A 13,082-nucleotide genomic window follows, 5' to 3' on the forward strand; every position below is an offset into this window, starting at 1 on the left:
TGTAGAGACTGAACATAAAATGATTAAAGAATTTAAAGGCCCCCATCCAACAGTTGTTATTAGTTTTTGAAGCAGTGGACACACCAGACCAGACAACAGGCACTGGACTCGTTTTCCCAACGCCATAAACTCGGCTTTGAAGGACACGACAGAAGCTGACTACGACTTTTCTACTTGCATTTAATGGCCTTCATTCAGATTGAATTGAACATTGAAGGAGAAGGACCACGACACGTATCCCTAAAAAGTAGAAAAGTAGAAAGATAGTGGAATCATCGTCGTATTCATGGTTATTTTATTACTATTCGTTTAAATATTCGAGATCGGCTTCCATCAGGGCAAATTTGTGCCCACACCGATTTAACAATCTTGTATTGTAAATATAAAGTACAGATATTTTCAACACAAGACAATAAAAATGGTTAGAATGGACTTTGCCCTAATTGAAGCCGAACTCTTTCAGATACACATACATATGTCAGGCGCGTGCGCGCACATGCTATACTTGGAGTCGGAGCGAGTTGGCAATTAGTCTGCTTCCTTCACTCTTCCCTTCTAATTTCTCCATCGCAATTCACAACTCACTCTGCCCATAACGCTTCGAATTGAATTCGAAGTCGGCAAGTCCCTTACGCTTACGAGAGTTCGGATCTGCTAGTGCTTACTACAAAACGCTGATGGCAATGTATGGCACTCCATCAATGATAAATTCGAGATGTTCCCGTTCCCGATATGCAGTTGTAAGATCCGGACTCCGTTTACGAGCATTTTACTACCAGCGTTGAGTCTTCTTTACATTTTTGTTGCAAAATTTCCCCGTTCCGTTCCGTGAGAATTGAGAAAAGAGTATGGGTGAAAACACAAAAACGTGGAAAATGACGTAAGCACAGGTAGCAGCCTAGTGGACACGCAAGCACTCCTGGGCAACGGGCAGCTTCAAACGCCGTCATTCCTGACTAATTTACGCCGTCGCCGGTTCTCACGGAGAAACAATCATTCGCTTCTTTCGAACGGTCCGAACCTAAGCCTCGGTACTGGAATCATAGGCTCGGGCACGGGCTTGGGAGCAAAAGTGACTCGAAAAAAGCCAAGCGAAAGAAAGAGAAAAAAAAATGGCGTAAAGAGGAGAGAGAGAGAGAGAGAGAGGGACTCGGAGGCTCGGGTGGGAAAAGATGGGTAAGATCGCCAGGAAGAAGAAAGGCCGACCGTCAAAGGCGGATCTCGCCCGATGCGACGGTCTTCGCCGGAATCCGCCGTCTGAACAGCCTTCGGAAACTGACCTACGCCGCAGCCTACGCCGCCGGAATCTGACGTACCATGTCGACTTCGACGACGAGGATGAGGAAGATGACGACGAGGACGAGAGGAGAGAGAAGAAACTGAAGTTGGTATTGAAGCTCCCTCATAAAGCTGGTTTTGGTGGTGTTGACTCGTCTGAGAGTCTAAGTCGAGCAGATGCGGAAAACGTGGCCCACGCGTCTGCTCCGGAATCTCGTGCGGAGGCTGCTGCAGCTGCTCTGTCTGCTTCCTCCTCGGAATACGGAGACGGTAATAAGCCCTTTAAGAAGAGGAGAATCGACGGCGATGATGGCCCTTACGACGGCGGTGACGGCGATGACGACGAGGATGACGACGATGCTCGGTCTATTGGATCTAGTGACCAAAAGAAGGTATTTGTCATTCTGCTATCTGCTCCAGTTCATTACTGCTACGACTAACAGCAGTAGTGGAAGGAAGTGGGTTCTGTGTGGTCTCTTCTTCGCAGAGTCCAGCTCAGCTCATCACCTAATCACTGATATTTTTCTAATTGGTCCAGGCTTCTATTTTACTCCTCTGTCGGGTTTTCTTCTCTTGATTTTAACTGTCGGGGTCAACTGTCAAATTGCTCCCCACAGAATCTGCTCTCTCTCTCTCTCTCTCTCCTGTCTCCCCTTTCTCTGTCACACATTACACACGCATTTTCTTACTTAAGATATATTTGTTATTATATCTGGTTCATGTTTGCTTCCAGTTAGTTATTTGGAATTAATTTTCCCCTTTTTTTCCAGGGAAGAGGGAGAAATGCGGTTTCGAAAGGGACCGGATCTGTTCCAGGTCCTTACACTTAATGGATTTTACTTGATTTTTCTTTTACTATTAAGTTTGATTGATTTTTGAGTTTCTTTTATTTCATCCGATCAGGCACACCGTCTACTTCCCCGTTGGGCACTCCATTGCCGGATAAGAAATTGTTGGAGTTGATTCTCGATAAACTTCAGAAGTAAGGGAAAATACCAAATACTCTTTTTCTCTTCGCCATGTGTTTTTTTTTTTTTAATTTTTTTTAACTCTAAGCTAAGAGCTTCTCTCGTGTTGGATGTGTCAGGAAAGACACCTATGGTGTTTATGCAGAGCCTGTTGATCCAGAAGAGGTACTTTGAGAAATTGTTTGTCTTTTTTTTTTTTTTGTAAACGAATTCCCCATTTACATTTTATAACAGTTCAACCAGACATTTAACTGAATTTTGTGATTGTGCTTGCTCTTGTAGCTTCCTGACTATCACGATGTGATTGAGCATCCAATGGATTTTGGCACCATAAGGAAGAAGCTGGCTAGCGGGGCATATTCTAACTTTGAACAATTTGAAGTATGTGTCCCTAGTTTGATGTTTGTGATGTTCATTTAAATTTTCGTGTTATTGAAGAGAAAAGAGAAATGACTCGTGTTTATACTATGATGTATAGATTGTTATATAGGGCTTTGGAATGGCTACCAGTATCTGTAATGTAGCCTTTGCTCTGTTGTTTCATGCATTCTATCATCCAAAGAATGCACGTCTTTAACTTAAATCACAGCTCATAATGCTAAAGGTCTGTTGCTGTTTTTTCTTTTAGTGTTTCCTTCTCCATCATACTCCTGCCACTGAATAAGGTTATTTGTCTTGTTTCCTTTACAAGTTTCACAGAATAAGTTAACATATACTACAGTTTCTTTCCAGTTTTGCATTTTCCTTCTTGTATAGGCTTATGTTCCAACATTCTTCATTTTCTGCTGTTAAATCTATTATAATGCTTTACCTCCCTCAATCTAATATAATGGTTATATTTTTATGAAAAGGAAATCTATTAGCTATTCTCTGAAGTGCACACACTGTATTTCTTATGGTTGGCTTACCATTCTCAGATTCTGGCACACAATTTTTATTAGTGTGACATGACAATGATTGAATACCAAGCTGTAAACCAAGGATGGTTAGCTGGATCTTATCATGAGTACATGATCAAGATAATTTTATTGAAGAAGTGATAAAACACCCCTTCTATTAGAATAATCTACTAACATGTAAGAAAACAACTGTGAAACAAATGGAACAGCATGTATAAGACCAGCAAATAGCTGACCAACACCATATGATATACATTTCACTTAGCTTGACTTCATTACTCCATGCCCCAGATCCTGCCCACCTCATCTCTAGCTAGTCTGCTAGAGTATTGGCCTATCAGGTATCCCACCTGAATGAGCAATTCAGAAGAGAATCTAAGGCCTTTGCTTCTCTTCACGGAAGGCAAAGAGCCTATGGACCTCCTCCAGCTAATCATACCCACTCTATTACCATCTGACAGGCTGGCGGTCCCCATCTATCATTAGGGTGCTCTATCCTGATGCATGAGCTAGCTTGAAGCCCTATTAGAGTGCTATAAACTATCAAGGAGGCTGATAAAAAAAAAAGAGATGCACTATCAAGGAGTTATCTTTACCAGTTGGCAGTGAGAAACTCAATAAAATGTTGCTTGTATGATCTTAAGTACTTCCCTGTTGGGCTTTTGCATTGGATTCTTATCATGACTATTCTGTAGTCTCTTGTAACTTTTGATGTTTAGACTTTCATTAAGCTCCTAATTTGCATATATCTTCAAATACTCTTTCTCACCCAATCAATTGAAAATTAATGCAAAGAGAATGCATGGTTAAGAGGAAAAGTTTTAGTAATTTATTAAGGCCTTATATAACCAGTAAACCACTGCAAAGTGTATTACTATGGATGACTATGGTCTAAAAAGTGCTATAAGAAGAATCTTGTAAAACTACTGACAGAATACGAAGATGTTCAGTGTCTAAAAAGCACTATAAGAAGAATTTTGTAAATCTACTGACAGAATATGAAGATGTTCAGTGTCTCCTCTAATTTACAAGTTCGACCATTAGAGGTTCCTCATCCATTGTAGCTTCCATTCAGTAAACCCAGTGTAGGTGCACCTAGGCTAACAGGCAAGGATCATTATGCGGGGGTGCATCTTTCCTAACACAAGTGTACCTCATCTATCCTAGCTTGTTGTTATGTTTTGATGAATCCTAACTGAATTTGATGTTGAATGGGTAACCTAATATATTGTAAACTAGTAAATGTGATGTTTAACCAATTAAACTAATAGGCCTTTTGAAATCTTTTATTTCTTTTAGAACTTAGATTTCCATATACTTGTATGCCAAGTTTATTCCTCAACCTCTATTTTACTCAATTTATTTACTGGTTAAGTTGATAACAACAAAGGAGCTAATTTAGTGCATGAAAAAAGTGAAAAAAAGAAAAAAAAAAAGGTTCAGTAGGCTCAATTGCTAACTTTTGTTAGGGCTCTAATTAGGTTGGATTCGAATTGGATCTGGTTACATTTGCATCCAATCCAATCAACAAAATGTCAAGTCCCAATCTGATCCGAAATCCGATATGTTGAATTGGGTTGGATTTGGATTTAATCCTAGTCAGACTTATTGTGCCTAAATATAAAATATAAAAAATTGATATATAAAATTTTTTATAAATATAAATTATTCAATGTATTAGTTATAAACTTTACATAATTGTATATAATGCCCATATATAGACACAATTATATTGCATATAATATAGAATAACAATATTTAGTTGGAATCAGATTTTAATCGGATTGAATGGGGTTAAATCACATCTGATCTGATTATTAATCAGATGCACCTTCCAACATCCAACTCTGGCATTATCAGATCAGATGTTGAATTGGGTATCAGACTTTTGGAGTCCATTGACAGCCCTGCTTTTGATGTGATGTTCTAACCTGTGCCTTTTCCTGAGAATAGGAAAGCAGAGATCGCAATGGAGATTGAGGCCTTTTAATCTCTCTTCACCTTTGGGGGGCGGGGAATTCTGGAGAAAATGTTCTAGAAGAAACTTATCAGTTATTACTTATTACCTGTACATTTTAGATGCTAAATACTTGATTCTTCACTTTATTTTGTCAACAAAACTGAGGACTGGTAAAGGCAAGTAGGGCTGTAAACAGATTGGATCCAAATAAATCTGCATCCAAACCGATTATCAAAACCTTGGATTTGTGTCTGATCTAGTCCGACCTTTCAGATTTCGGATTGGATTCAGGTTTGATCCACATCCACCTTAGGCCCTGTTTGTTTGGTGGTAAGTTACTTACCTGGGAAAATATTACCCGGGTAAGTACATTTACCATGTTCTTTTGCCAGATGGGTAAGTGAGCGAATTTCCTAAAGCATCCTTTTTTTCTGTTTAGATAGGAACATTTTAGTCCTACACAGTTTGGCCAATTTCCCCCCTCTATGGGTAAGTAACTTACCCACCTCCCAAGTGGGTAAAGTTTCCTAGGTAAGTTGCCAAAAATTTACCTAGGGGAAAGTTTTGTTTCCATGGGATCCACACTTCACTAGTAAAAGAACACAGGAAAGTTGGTCAACTTTCCCATTGACCAACTTGCCACCCAAACTTACCCCCAAATGAACAAATAGTAATAATTTTTATTGGACTTGGATTTTAATCAGATTGAATGGGGTTAAATTCACATCTGATCCAACTATTAATCGGGTGCAACTTCTAACATCCCAATCCAAGATAATTGGATTCAAAGTTGAATCTCAGACTCTTGAAGTCTGTTGACAGCCCTAAGGAAAGTATCACACTCCAGATTACCTCTGAAGTACACTGACCCATATTACCTGTTTTTCTATACTTGTCAATGGTTTAAACTTACTAACCCAACCAAAGATTCCTTAAAAGTTTGGTGGCTAGCCAATTGGCTCAAATTTGAACCTTTTCTTTCTGTTACAAGTGAGATCAAGAAGGCTGATTCCTTCTCAAGTGGATCTACCTTCTTTCTGGGTCTTTATTCACTTTTTTGAAATTGTCCTTAAATTTAGTTGTACTCTATATCTTGCTAGACTATTTGACTTGGGCCTACCTAATAGATTTATTATCTTGATATTTGTTAGGCAAGCATATGTAGTAGAAGCTTGTTCACCATCTAAGTATCTAGTTACCACAATATTTTCAAGAATTTATGCTTTATGCATGCTTGGGGATTCTTCAGTTGGTACCCTGAGGGTTCAATATCTTCCAATCTAAACTGAATTTTCTCTCACACAAATCTTAATAATCCTCAGATATCAAACCCTCTTTTTGTTGGCATGTAGTATATATTTCTTGTCCATATTACCGATAAAAAATGGTAAAAGATATTTCTTATCCCCATGCCTAATATAGTTCTTATGGACTGTGTAAATAGATGATATACCTTGTGTTGACAATGGATTGTAATCTATTGTCAACTGTTATAATGGCAGGAGGGGTAATGTCATTCTTTCTTCTCAATGAAAGTTCCATAGATTGCATTGAATAAAAGAGTGAATAAATTAATGTAGACCCCCCATTATGAAACAAGATATGATTTCCTTGGCATTAGTATGCAACTTGGCAAACTATATTACACTGCTACTTTGTTTGAATAAAATGTTATGATGCTGTAAACATAGCTGTGAAAGGTAATATTTCTCTTTACTGATAAAAAATCTAATCTCTGCATTTTGTTGCTACTTCCTTCTAGGTTTAAGAAATAATATTCAAGGAGAAAAAGATGCTGGTTTATCTTGTGATTTATTGTGTAGAGGTTTCTAAAGTTCAATTGTCTCACATGCAGAGTGATGTTTTCCTAGTTTGTACAAATGCAATGCAGTACAATGCCCCAGAAACCATATACTTTAAACAGGTAAGGATTTTTATTTTGTTATTTCTTTTTAGTTGGGTTAATCTTGTTTGGTGCATTCATGCCAATACCTTGTTCTTTCAAAAAAGGCACGATCCATACAAGATTTGGCTAGAAAGAAATTCCAGAAGTTAAGGATCGATATTGAACGCAACAATACAGAGCTCAAGTCAGAGCAGAAAATCAAATCAAACTCTACAGTGAAGAAGCCAATAAAGAAGTCCTTGTGCAGGAATGCTCAGGAACCTGTTGGTTCCGATTTCTCCTCTGGTGCCACTCTTGCCACCACAGGCGATGCCTATACCTGGCCAAATGTGATGCAAGCTGATAGACCTAACAATGTTGATGGGGCAGGAGATGGCAATTCCTCCCTGACTGATAATAAACCAGAGAAGGCAGAGGAGCAAGTTTCAGGTACAGTAAAGTGCATACTATCCAGCATTTTATAATTCTGAAATCTCATTTGAACATCTAAATGGAATGACTGAGATACTTCAGGATGGAAGTAAGGTTCTAGATATTAAGATTGTATTCTCAGTGTTGGAACCTTCCCGCTTATGACCAAACACAAAGAAGCTGTTATGACTTGGACGAGTAATGAATAAAAAAACATCAGGTTTGGGTTAAAGTAGCTAATTCTGCTAATGCACAGTGGGCATGGACAATTCTTATCATCTATTGCAGTATTGCACAATCTTACCTTATGGGGATATGAATGATGCTAAGATGGCTCTCCTGTTATTTCTGAATTATACCTGAGTGTATCAATATCACAGATTTTATGGTCCCTTTGTTAACTGAACCATTTTTCTCTTGTTTCAGGGAAGGGGTTCCCATCTAAATTTGGGAGGAAGCCCTTTGTGCTTGATGAGAACCGTCGTGCAACTTACAACACTTCTATTCAACCTGTGGACATGACTGATTCAATCTTTGCAACTTTTGATGGTGAAAACAAGCAGCTGGTTGCTGTATGTAACTAATCACTGTTTTTCCCCAGTTCCTCTTGCATAGTTGGCTTCTCAACTCATCAACCTTATTTATTTATTTTGAATCAGGTTGGATTTCATGCTGACCATTCCTATGCAAGAAGCCTGGCACGTTTTTCTGCGACTCTTGGACCTGTTGCTTGGAAAGTTGCCTCTCGGAAAATTGAGAAGGCTTTGCCTGTGGGATCTAAATTTGGCTGTGGGTGGGTCGGAGAATATGAATCACTCCCAACACCTGTTCTAATGTTTGAAAAAAATAATATGAAACAGCTGGCTTGCAGTACAAATCTGAACTGTAAACCTGAATTGAGAAAAGATAACAGGGTTACTGAGGGGTTAAAGGTTGCACAAGATGAGGTTAAATTGGGTTTCAAATCTTCAAACTCATCTGGGATAGCAGCTTCTAGTAAGATCGCAGATTCTGCAATAGTGCATAGTAGGCCTAATTTAAATGGGAAGTTTTTTGGTGTTGTTGGAACTAAATCCATCATCAATTCTGTGTCTCAGCAGCAGAATCCATTAACTGCAAATTTTGTCAAATCTGATAATAATGTTCTGCCCCAAGTTGAGTTGAATTGCTCAACCTCAGTCAATGGGAGCCCCATTGAGGTTGTTTCAAGAAAGCAGTTTGAGTATGGTTCAGAAATGACGAGTTCAAGGTTGTTGGAGATGTTGTCAAGGAACAGGAATCTTATACAATCTGTAGCCTTTAAGAAGACAGAATCTGATGGGGCTGCTGCTGGAAGTTTGCCCAATGGGAAGGTTGTAACTAGCAGCTCTGACATTAATAAAGTAATCAGTTCATCCTCTAATTATGTTTCTAGCCAAATGGCCAGAGCAGCAACTTACTTTCCTCGTGGAAATCAAGAACAGGGTCTTAGTGACCCAGTTCAGTTGATGAGGATGTTATCTGAGAAGACACAAAGCCAGCAGAAATCTTCAATATGCCCTGCGGTTGATGGTCCACCAGCGATGTCATCTGTTTCATCCTCAAGAAGAGATGATTCAAGCACTGCTGCAACTAGTGCTGCCCGGTCATGGATGTCCGTTGGGTCTGCAGACTTTAAACCAATGGACAGTTTAGGCTCACCCAAAATGCAGGTTGCTGCTGCTTTTCTGTACAACTCAGCACGGGAGCTCCCTCAACCCGTTTCACGATTTTGTGAAGAACCTCCTGTTTCTGGTGGGCTGCAAATGCAGTCTGAGAAGAGTAGGTTTCCCTCGCAGTCATTCCTTCCACAATCCATCCGTATGGCCAATGAAGAACAGTATCAAAATAATAGACAAATTCTTCCTCAACTAGTAACAACTGACTTAGCAAGGTTTCAGGCAGTGTCTCCTTGGCGAGGTCTTGTTCCACATGGCCAACCAAAGCAGAAACAGGAAATGCTTCCTCCGGATTTGAACATTAGTTTTCAGTCATCAGGGTCTCCAGTGAGGCAGTCCTCAGGCATCATGGTTGATTCCCAACAACCTGACCTGGCTTTACAACTCTGAATATGAATGGGTATCTGAGAAGAACAAAAATGAGAACTGAGATAGGTGCAGTGGCGGGACTTGATTCCTATTGTATTGTATTGTTAGCAGGCACTGATGGATTCTGCTTTCCCAGGAAGGAATTCTCTTCCTTCTTCAGAGTTTTGCCACATGAGAGAATGGCGCAGATTGAATTTATCTAAATGCATTCCAGTTACCACAAATCCACAATTAAATTAGTGTCAAGGATGGAATACATTTCATTTTCCATCTTCAATTGGATCCTATAGGCATTTTTTTTTTTGTTCAGGCCGAGAGTTTCCCATGAAAAGAAGGATCTGAAGAGTTAAAAAGAGTTTTGAGTAGGCAATGTGCTTTGATCAGGATATCCAAGACCCAAGGATATTTTTAGCAGATTCATCTGGGCCAAGTTGATTTCTAATTCTTCCCTTTTTGACTGAGGATTTTGGCTTGCAGCGGGAAATACATGTATAATCTCACACATATATGAACGGGCAACTTACAAACCTTTGGCCAAGTTCACAGGGTAGTCTAGTGGAAAAGAATATGTTATTATTAGTCAGTCTTGTAAGTTCATCAGCGGGTATTATACAGGAGAGGCCCACTGGGGATGTTTTGTACATTGATTACAAAGAGGAGGATTAACTGTTTAGACTTTGCTTCATTCCTTTTTATATGCGTCTACTACTATTGGTATGTACAACAATGTACTCAAATTTCTAAAATGGAAGGGTTCTCTACTCATCGCATCTTTGCTGTTCAATTGTGTACTGGTATGTTTCATTTGCCATTAGCAGAGAAGTGAATTCACGTTAAGGGTGTTTTATATATGGATGTATGCATGCATGATAGCATTAATTTAACCGTTTAAGGCAATATCTCAAATGATTTGGGCCATGGCAACCGGCTGAAGACATGGCCTGTTGATTTTCATGTGCAGACGTTATGATGTAAAATTTTGGCATAAAAAATTTTCATCCATGTGTATACTGATTGCAGCATTGAACAACTCATGCGCCATGTTCAGAGTGCAATTCTAAGATGAAATGTATGGATAAAGTGGTGGAATGATTAGGATGCCAAATGCATTATTAACACAATCTGAGGTTCAAGTGACTGAATAAGGTATGAAAAAAAAAAAAAAACATTTTCATAGTTTATGTAAAATGTGAATTACCAGGATTCACCTGGGAAATGTAGAAATTAATTGGTGGACGAATTAAGGCATCGATGTGATTCGGAAACCAATATAACTCTTGATGCTTAAAAATATTAATTTTAACATCCGGTTCATTTTTCTTTGTTTTAGATATTTTGATTGATACGAAATATTATCTGTATCGGCAAATACTGTTTTTTGTTTTAGTTTTTGATAAACCTCTTATGAAGGTATAGCTGTATCCCTGTAAAGCTTCACTCTTTATCTCAGACAGTAGGGAGTCGATGCGGTTGAGTTAGAAGGCAGCGACAACAAACACGGATATACAGAAGGATAAACTGGGGTAGCAGTTACTTTCTCTCTGGTCAAGTCAGGCCGTCTTCTCTCTCTCTCTCCCTCCTGCATTATAAATCTGTAGCAACCTTAAAGTGAAGGCAATTGATCTGAGATAGAAAGTCTGAGTACTTTTGTATATGTCCTCCACTTTAGTATCAGTTAGTTATAGTAACCAAAATATGGAAGGAGAATGCCAAGGAAACTTGAGTAGCGCCATTCATAATCATATGCAGCCCTTCTTTCCAGTGCATCTGCTACAGCCTACAATGGCAATACAGAAGGAGAGGACCACCTCCGTCGATAAAACTATCTGATCAATGCTGATTGTTTGGTACTTGAGTTTCAGAAGCACTTCCCAGTTCCCAAGAGAGAAATTGATGTATCTTATTCACGAGAGCGGCTTTATTGGTTGAATCCTTTGTTGAAAAAACTGAAGGATCAGGGAATCTTTCCATGTCGCAGAAATGTGGGCTCCTGTCACGTTTAGAAATATGCTTATGCTTTTTATGTTTACTTACCAAACAAGTATCACTAAATATAAGTGCTTTCATCATTCATAAATTTGTTGGGAAACTTTGTTAATTCCAAAGAAACTAGCAAGTCAAAATAGGCAAGCATCCATCTTTTTTTAACTTTGGCTTATAATAAGCTCTCTATATATTGAAACATGAAAAGAACCAGAAACAGTAATTTCCACATCCCCATGTCGCAGTTGTCAGTTTTGTTGCAACTGCATTAAGCAACTTTAGCTGTTACACTATCCATGTCTTTCACATGAAAGAACGGAGAAACAGTAATTCCCATATAGATCTCCTCCGCAGAGATGTTCAGTGGGACCGGACCAATCAATGATTATTCTATCCAAGAGCTTCATCGATCTTTTCTTCAACTCTTCCTTTCCAATATTCCATCAGTTTAATTCTTTCTCATGTTTAGGCAAAATTGTCATTTGCTTTCATAATTTTAAGAGAATGAAAAGACAGGCACAAATTTGTCCATCAGCAACAGCAACAGCAACCTACCATCAATCAAATGGGTCGGGTCAAACAAATCTACACAACACGTGCAACCCAGTTTGACTTGCATGCACGTACTTCTATTGGAGCTGAATCGTAGGAAACCCCTTCTAACTTCTAATCTGAGCCAGACAAACCTTTGTGGACATCCCCATTCCGCCCGGCCCGATAAAGGCGGCAATGGGCATCGGTGTGGAAATTAAGGGTCCGTTGGGTTTGTGGGACGGGGTCCGGAATCGGTCCATTTCGATTCCATCTGTTTGATTGGGTGGAATTAGAATCTTATATATTCCCATTTGGGATGGAATGACATACTTTTAAAATGAGAATCCATTCTGATCGATTCTGATTCTCACTACAAACCGAAACCTAAATAATGAACAAGAAAGAAGAAAGATATATAAAAGGAAGTCTGAATAAGTGAACTAATTTGGTTCAATTTGAGGTGACATACAAATAAAAGAAATGAAATAAGAAAAATAACAATAAAGGGCCAATTCAATTCTAACTGATGAATGTAGATTATAGAACTGCTATAGTTTATAAGCGAGAAAGCGTTGTTCCAATAGGGAAGTAGGGCAGAGGAATTGGAGTCGTCGTCCCTGTGGACTTGTCTTTGGATGATTTAGTTTTGGTGGCATTACAATCATCCCCTTCGCAGGTAATTCGGCCGGAATTGAGAAAGCAACCAAAGAAGTCTGAAAAGAAAACCACGAATAATATTAACTGTGTGCATTTAATACAGAGACACAGACAGAGAGAGAGAGAGAGTGATTCTCATCTTTGTTGGGTTCCAGTTAATAGGGAAAGGAAAGAGGGATGAAACAGCAGGAAAGTAGGGAATCCTTAATTACGAAGTATTATTTGGTGTTAAAATTAGAACCGTTTCAATATAATCTCAGTTTCCCTCTCATTTCTTAAGTGGGCTGCTTTTGTAAGATAAAATAGACAGTAGTGATGGTGACTTGTAGTAATTTGAGAGAGAATACACCATGAATATATTCGTTAGTCGCCTGAGACCAAGATCAAGAATTTGATGCGTGTCCAAGACGTCAGGCTTAG

General features: G+C 39.0%; 1 protein-coding gene across 1 annotated transcript; it reads left to right on the forward strand.

Annotated features, from left to right (window-relative positions):
- Positions 1-292: 292 nt before the first annotated feature.
- On the forward strand, positions 293-10,272 carry LOC148875357 (uncharacterized). Its single transcript, XM_088966541.1, has 9 exons — positions 293-1,670; positions 2,049-2,094; positions 2,182-2,260; positions 2,366-2,411; positions 2,529-2,627; positions 6,961-7,029; positions 7,116-7,440; positions 7,849-7,994; positions 8,082-10,272. Exons 1-9 carry the CDS (start codon positions 1,173-1,175, stop codon positions 9,507-9,509), a joined length of 2,736 nt encoding a protein of 911 aa, XP_088822667.1. The 5' UTR covers positions 293-1,172; the 3' UTR covers positions 9,510-10,272.
- The last annotated feature ends 2,810 nt before the right edge of the window (positions 10,273-13,082 follow it).

The sequence above is a fragment of the Nelumbo lutea genome, chromosome 1, assembly GCF_056320005.1.
Source record: "Nelumbo lutea isolate HS-2025 chromosome 1, American lotus-T2T, whole genome shotgun sequence".
Lineage (NCBI taxonomy): Eukaryota > Viridiplantae > Streptophyta > Magnoliopsida > Proteales > Nelumbonaceae > Nelumbo > Nelumbo lutea.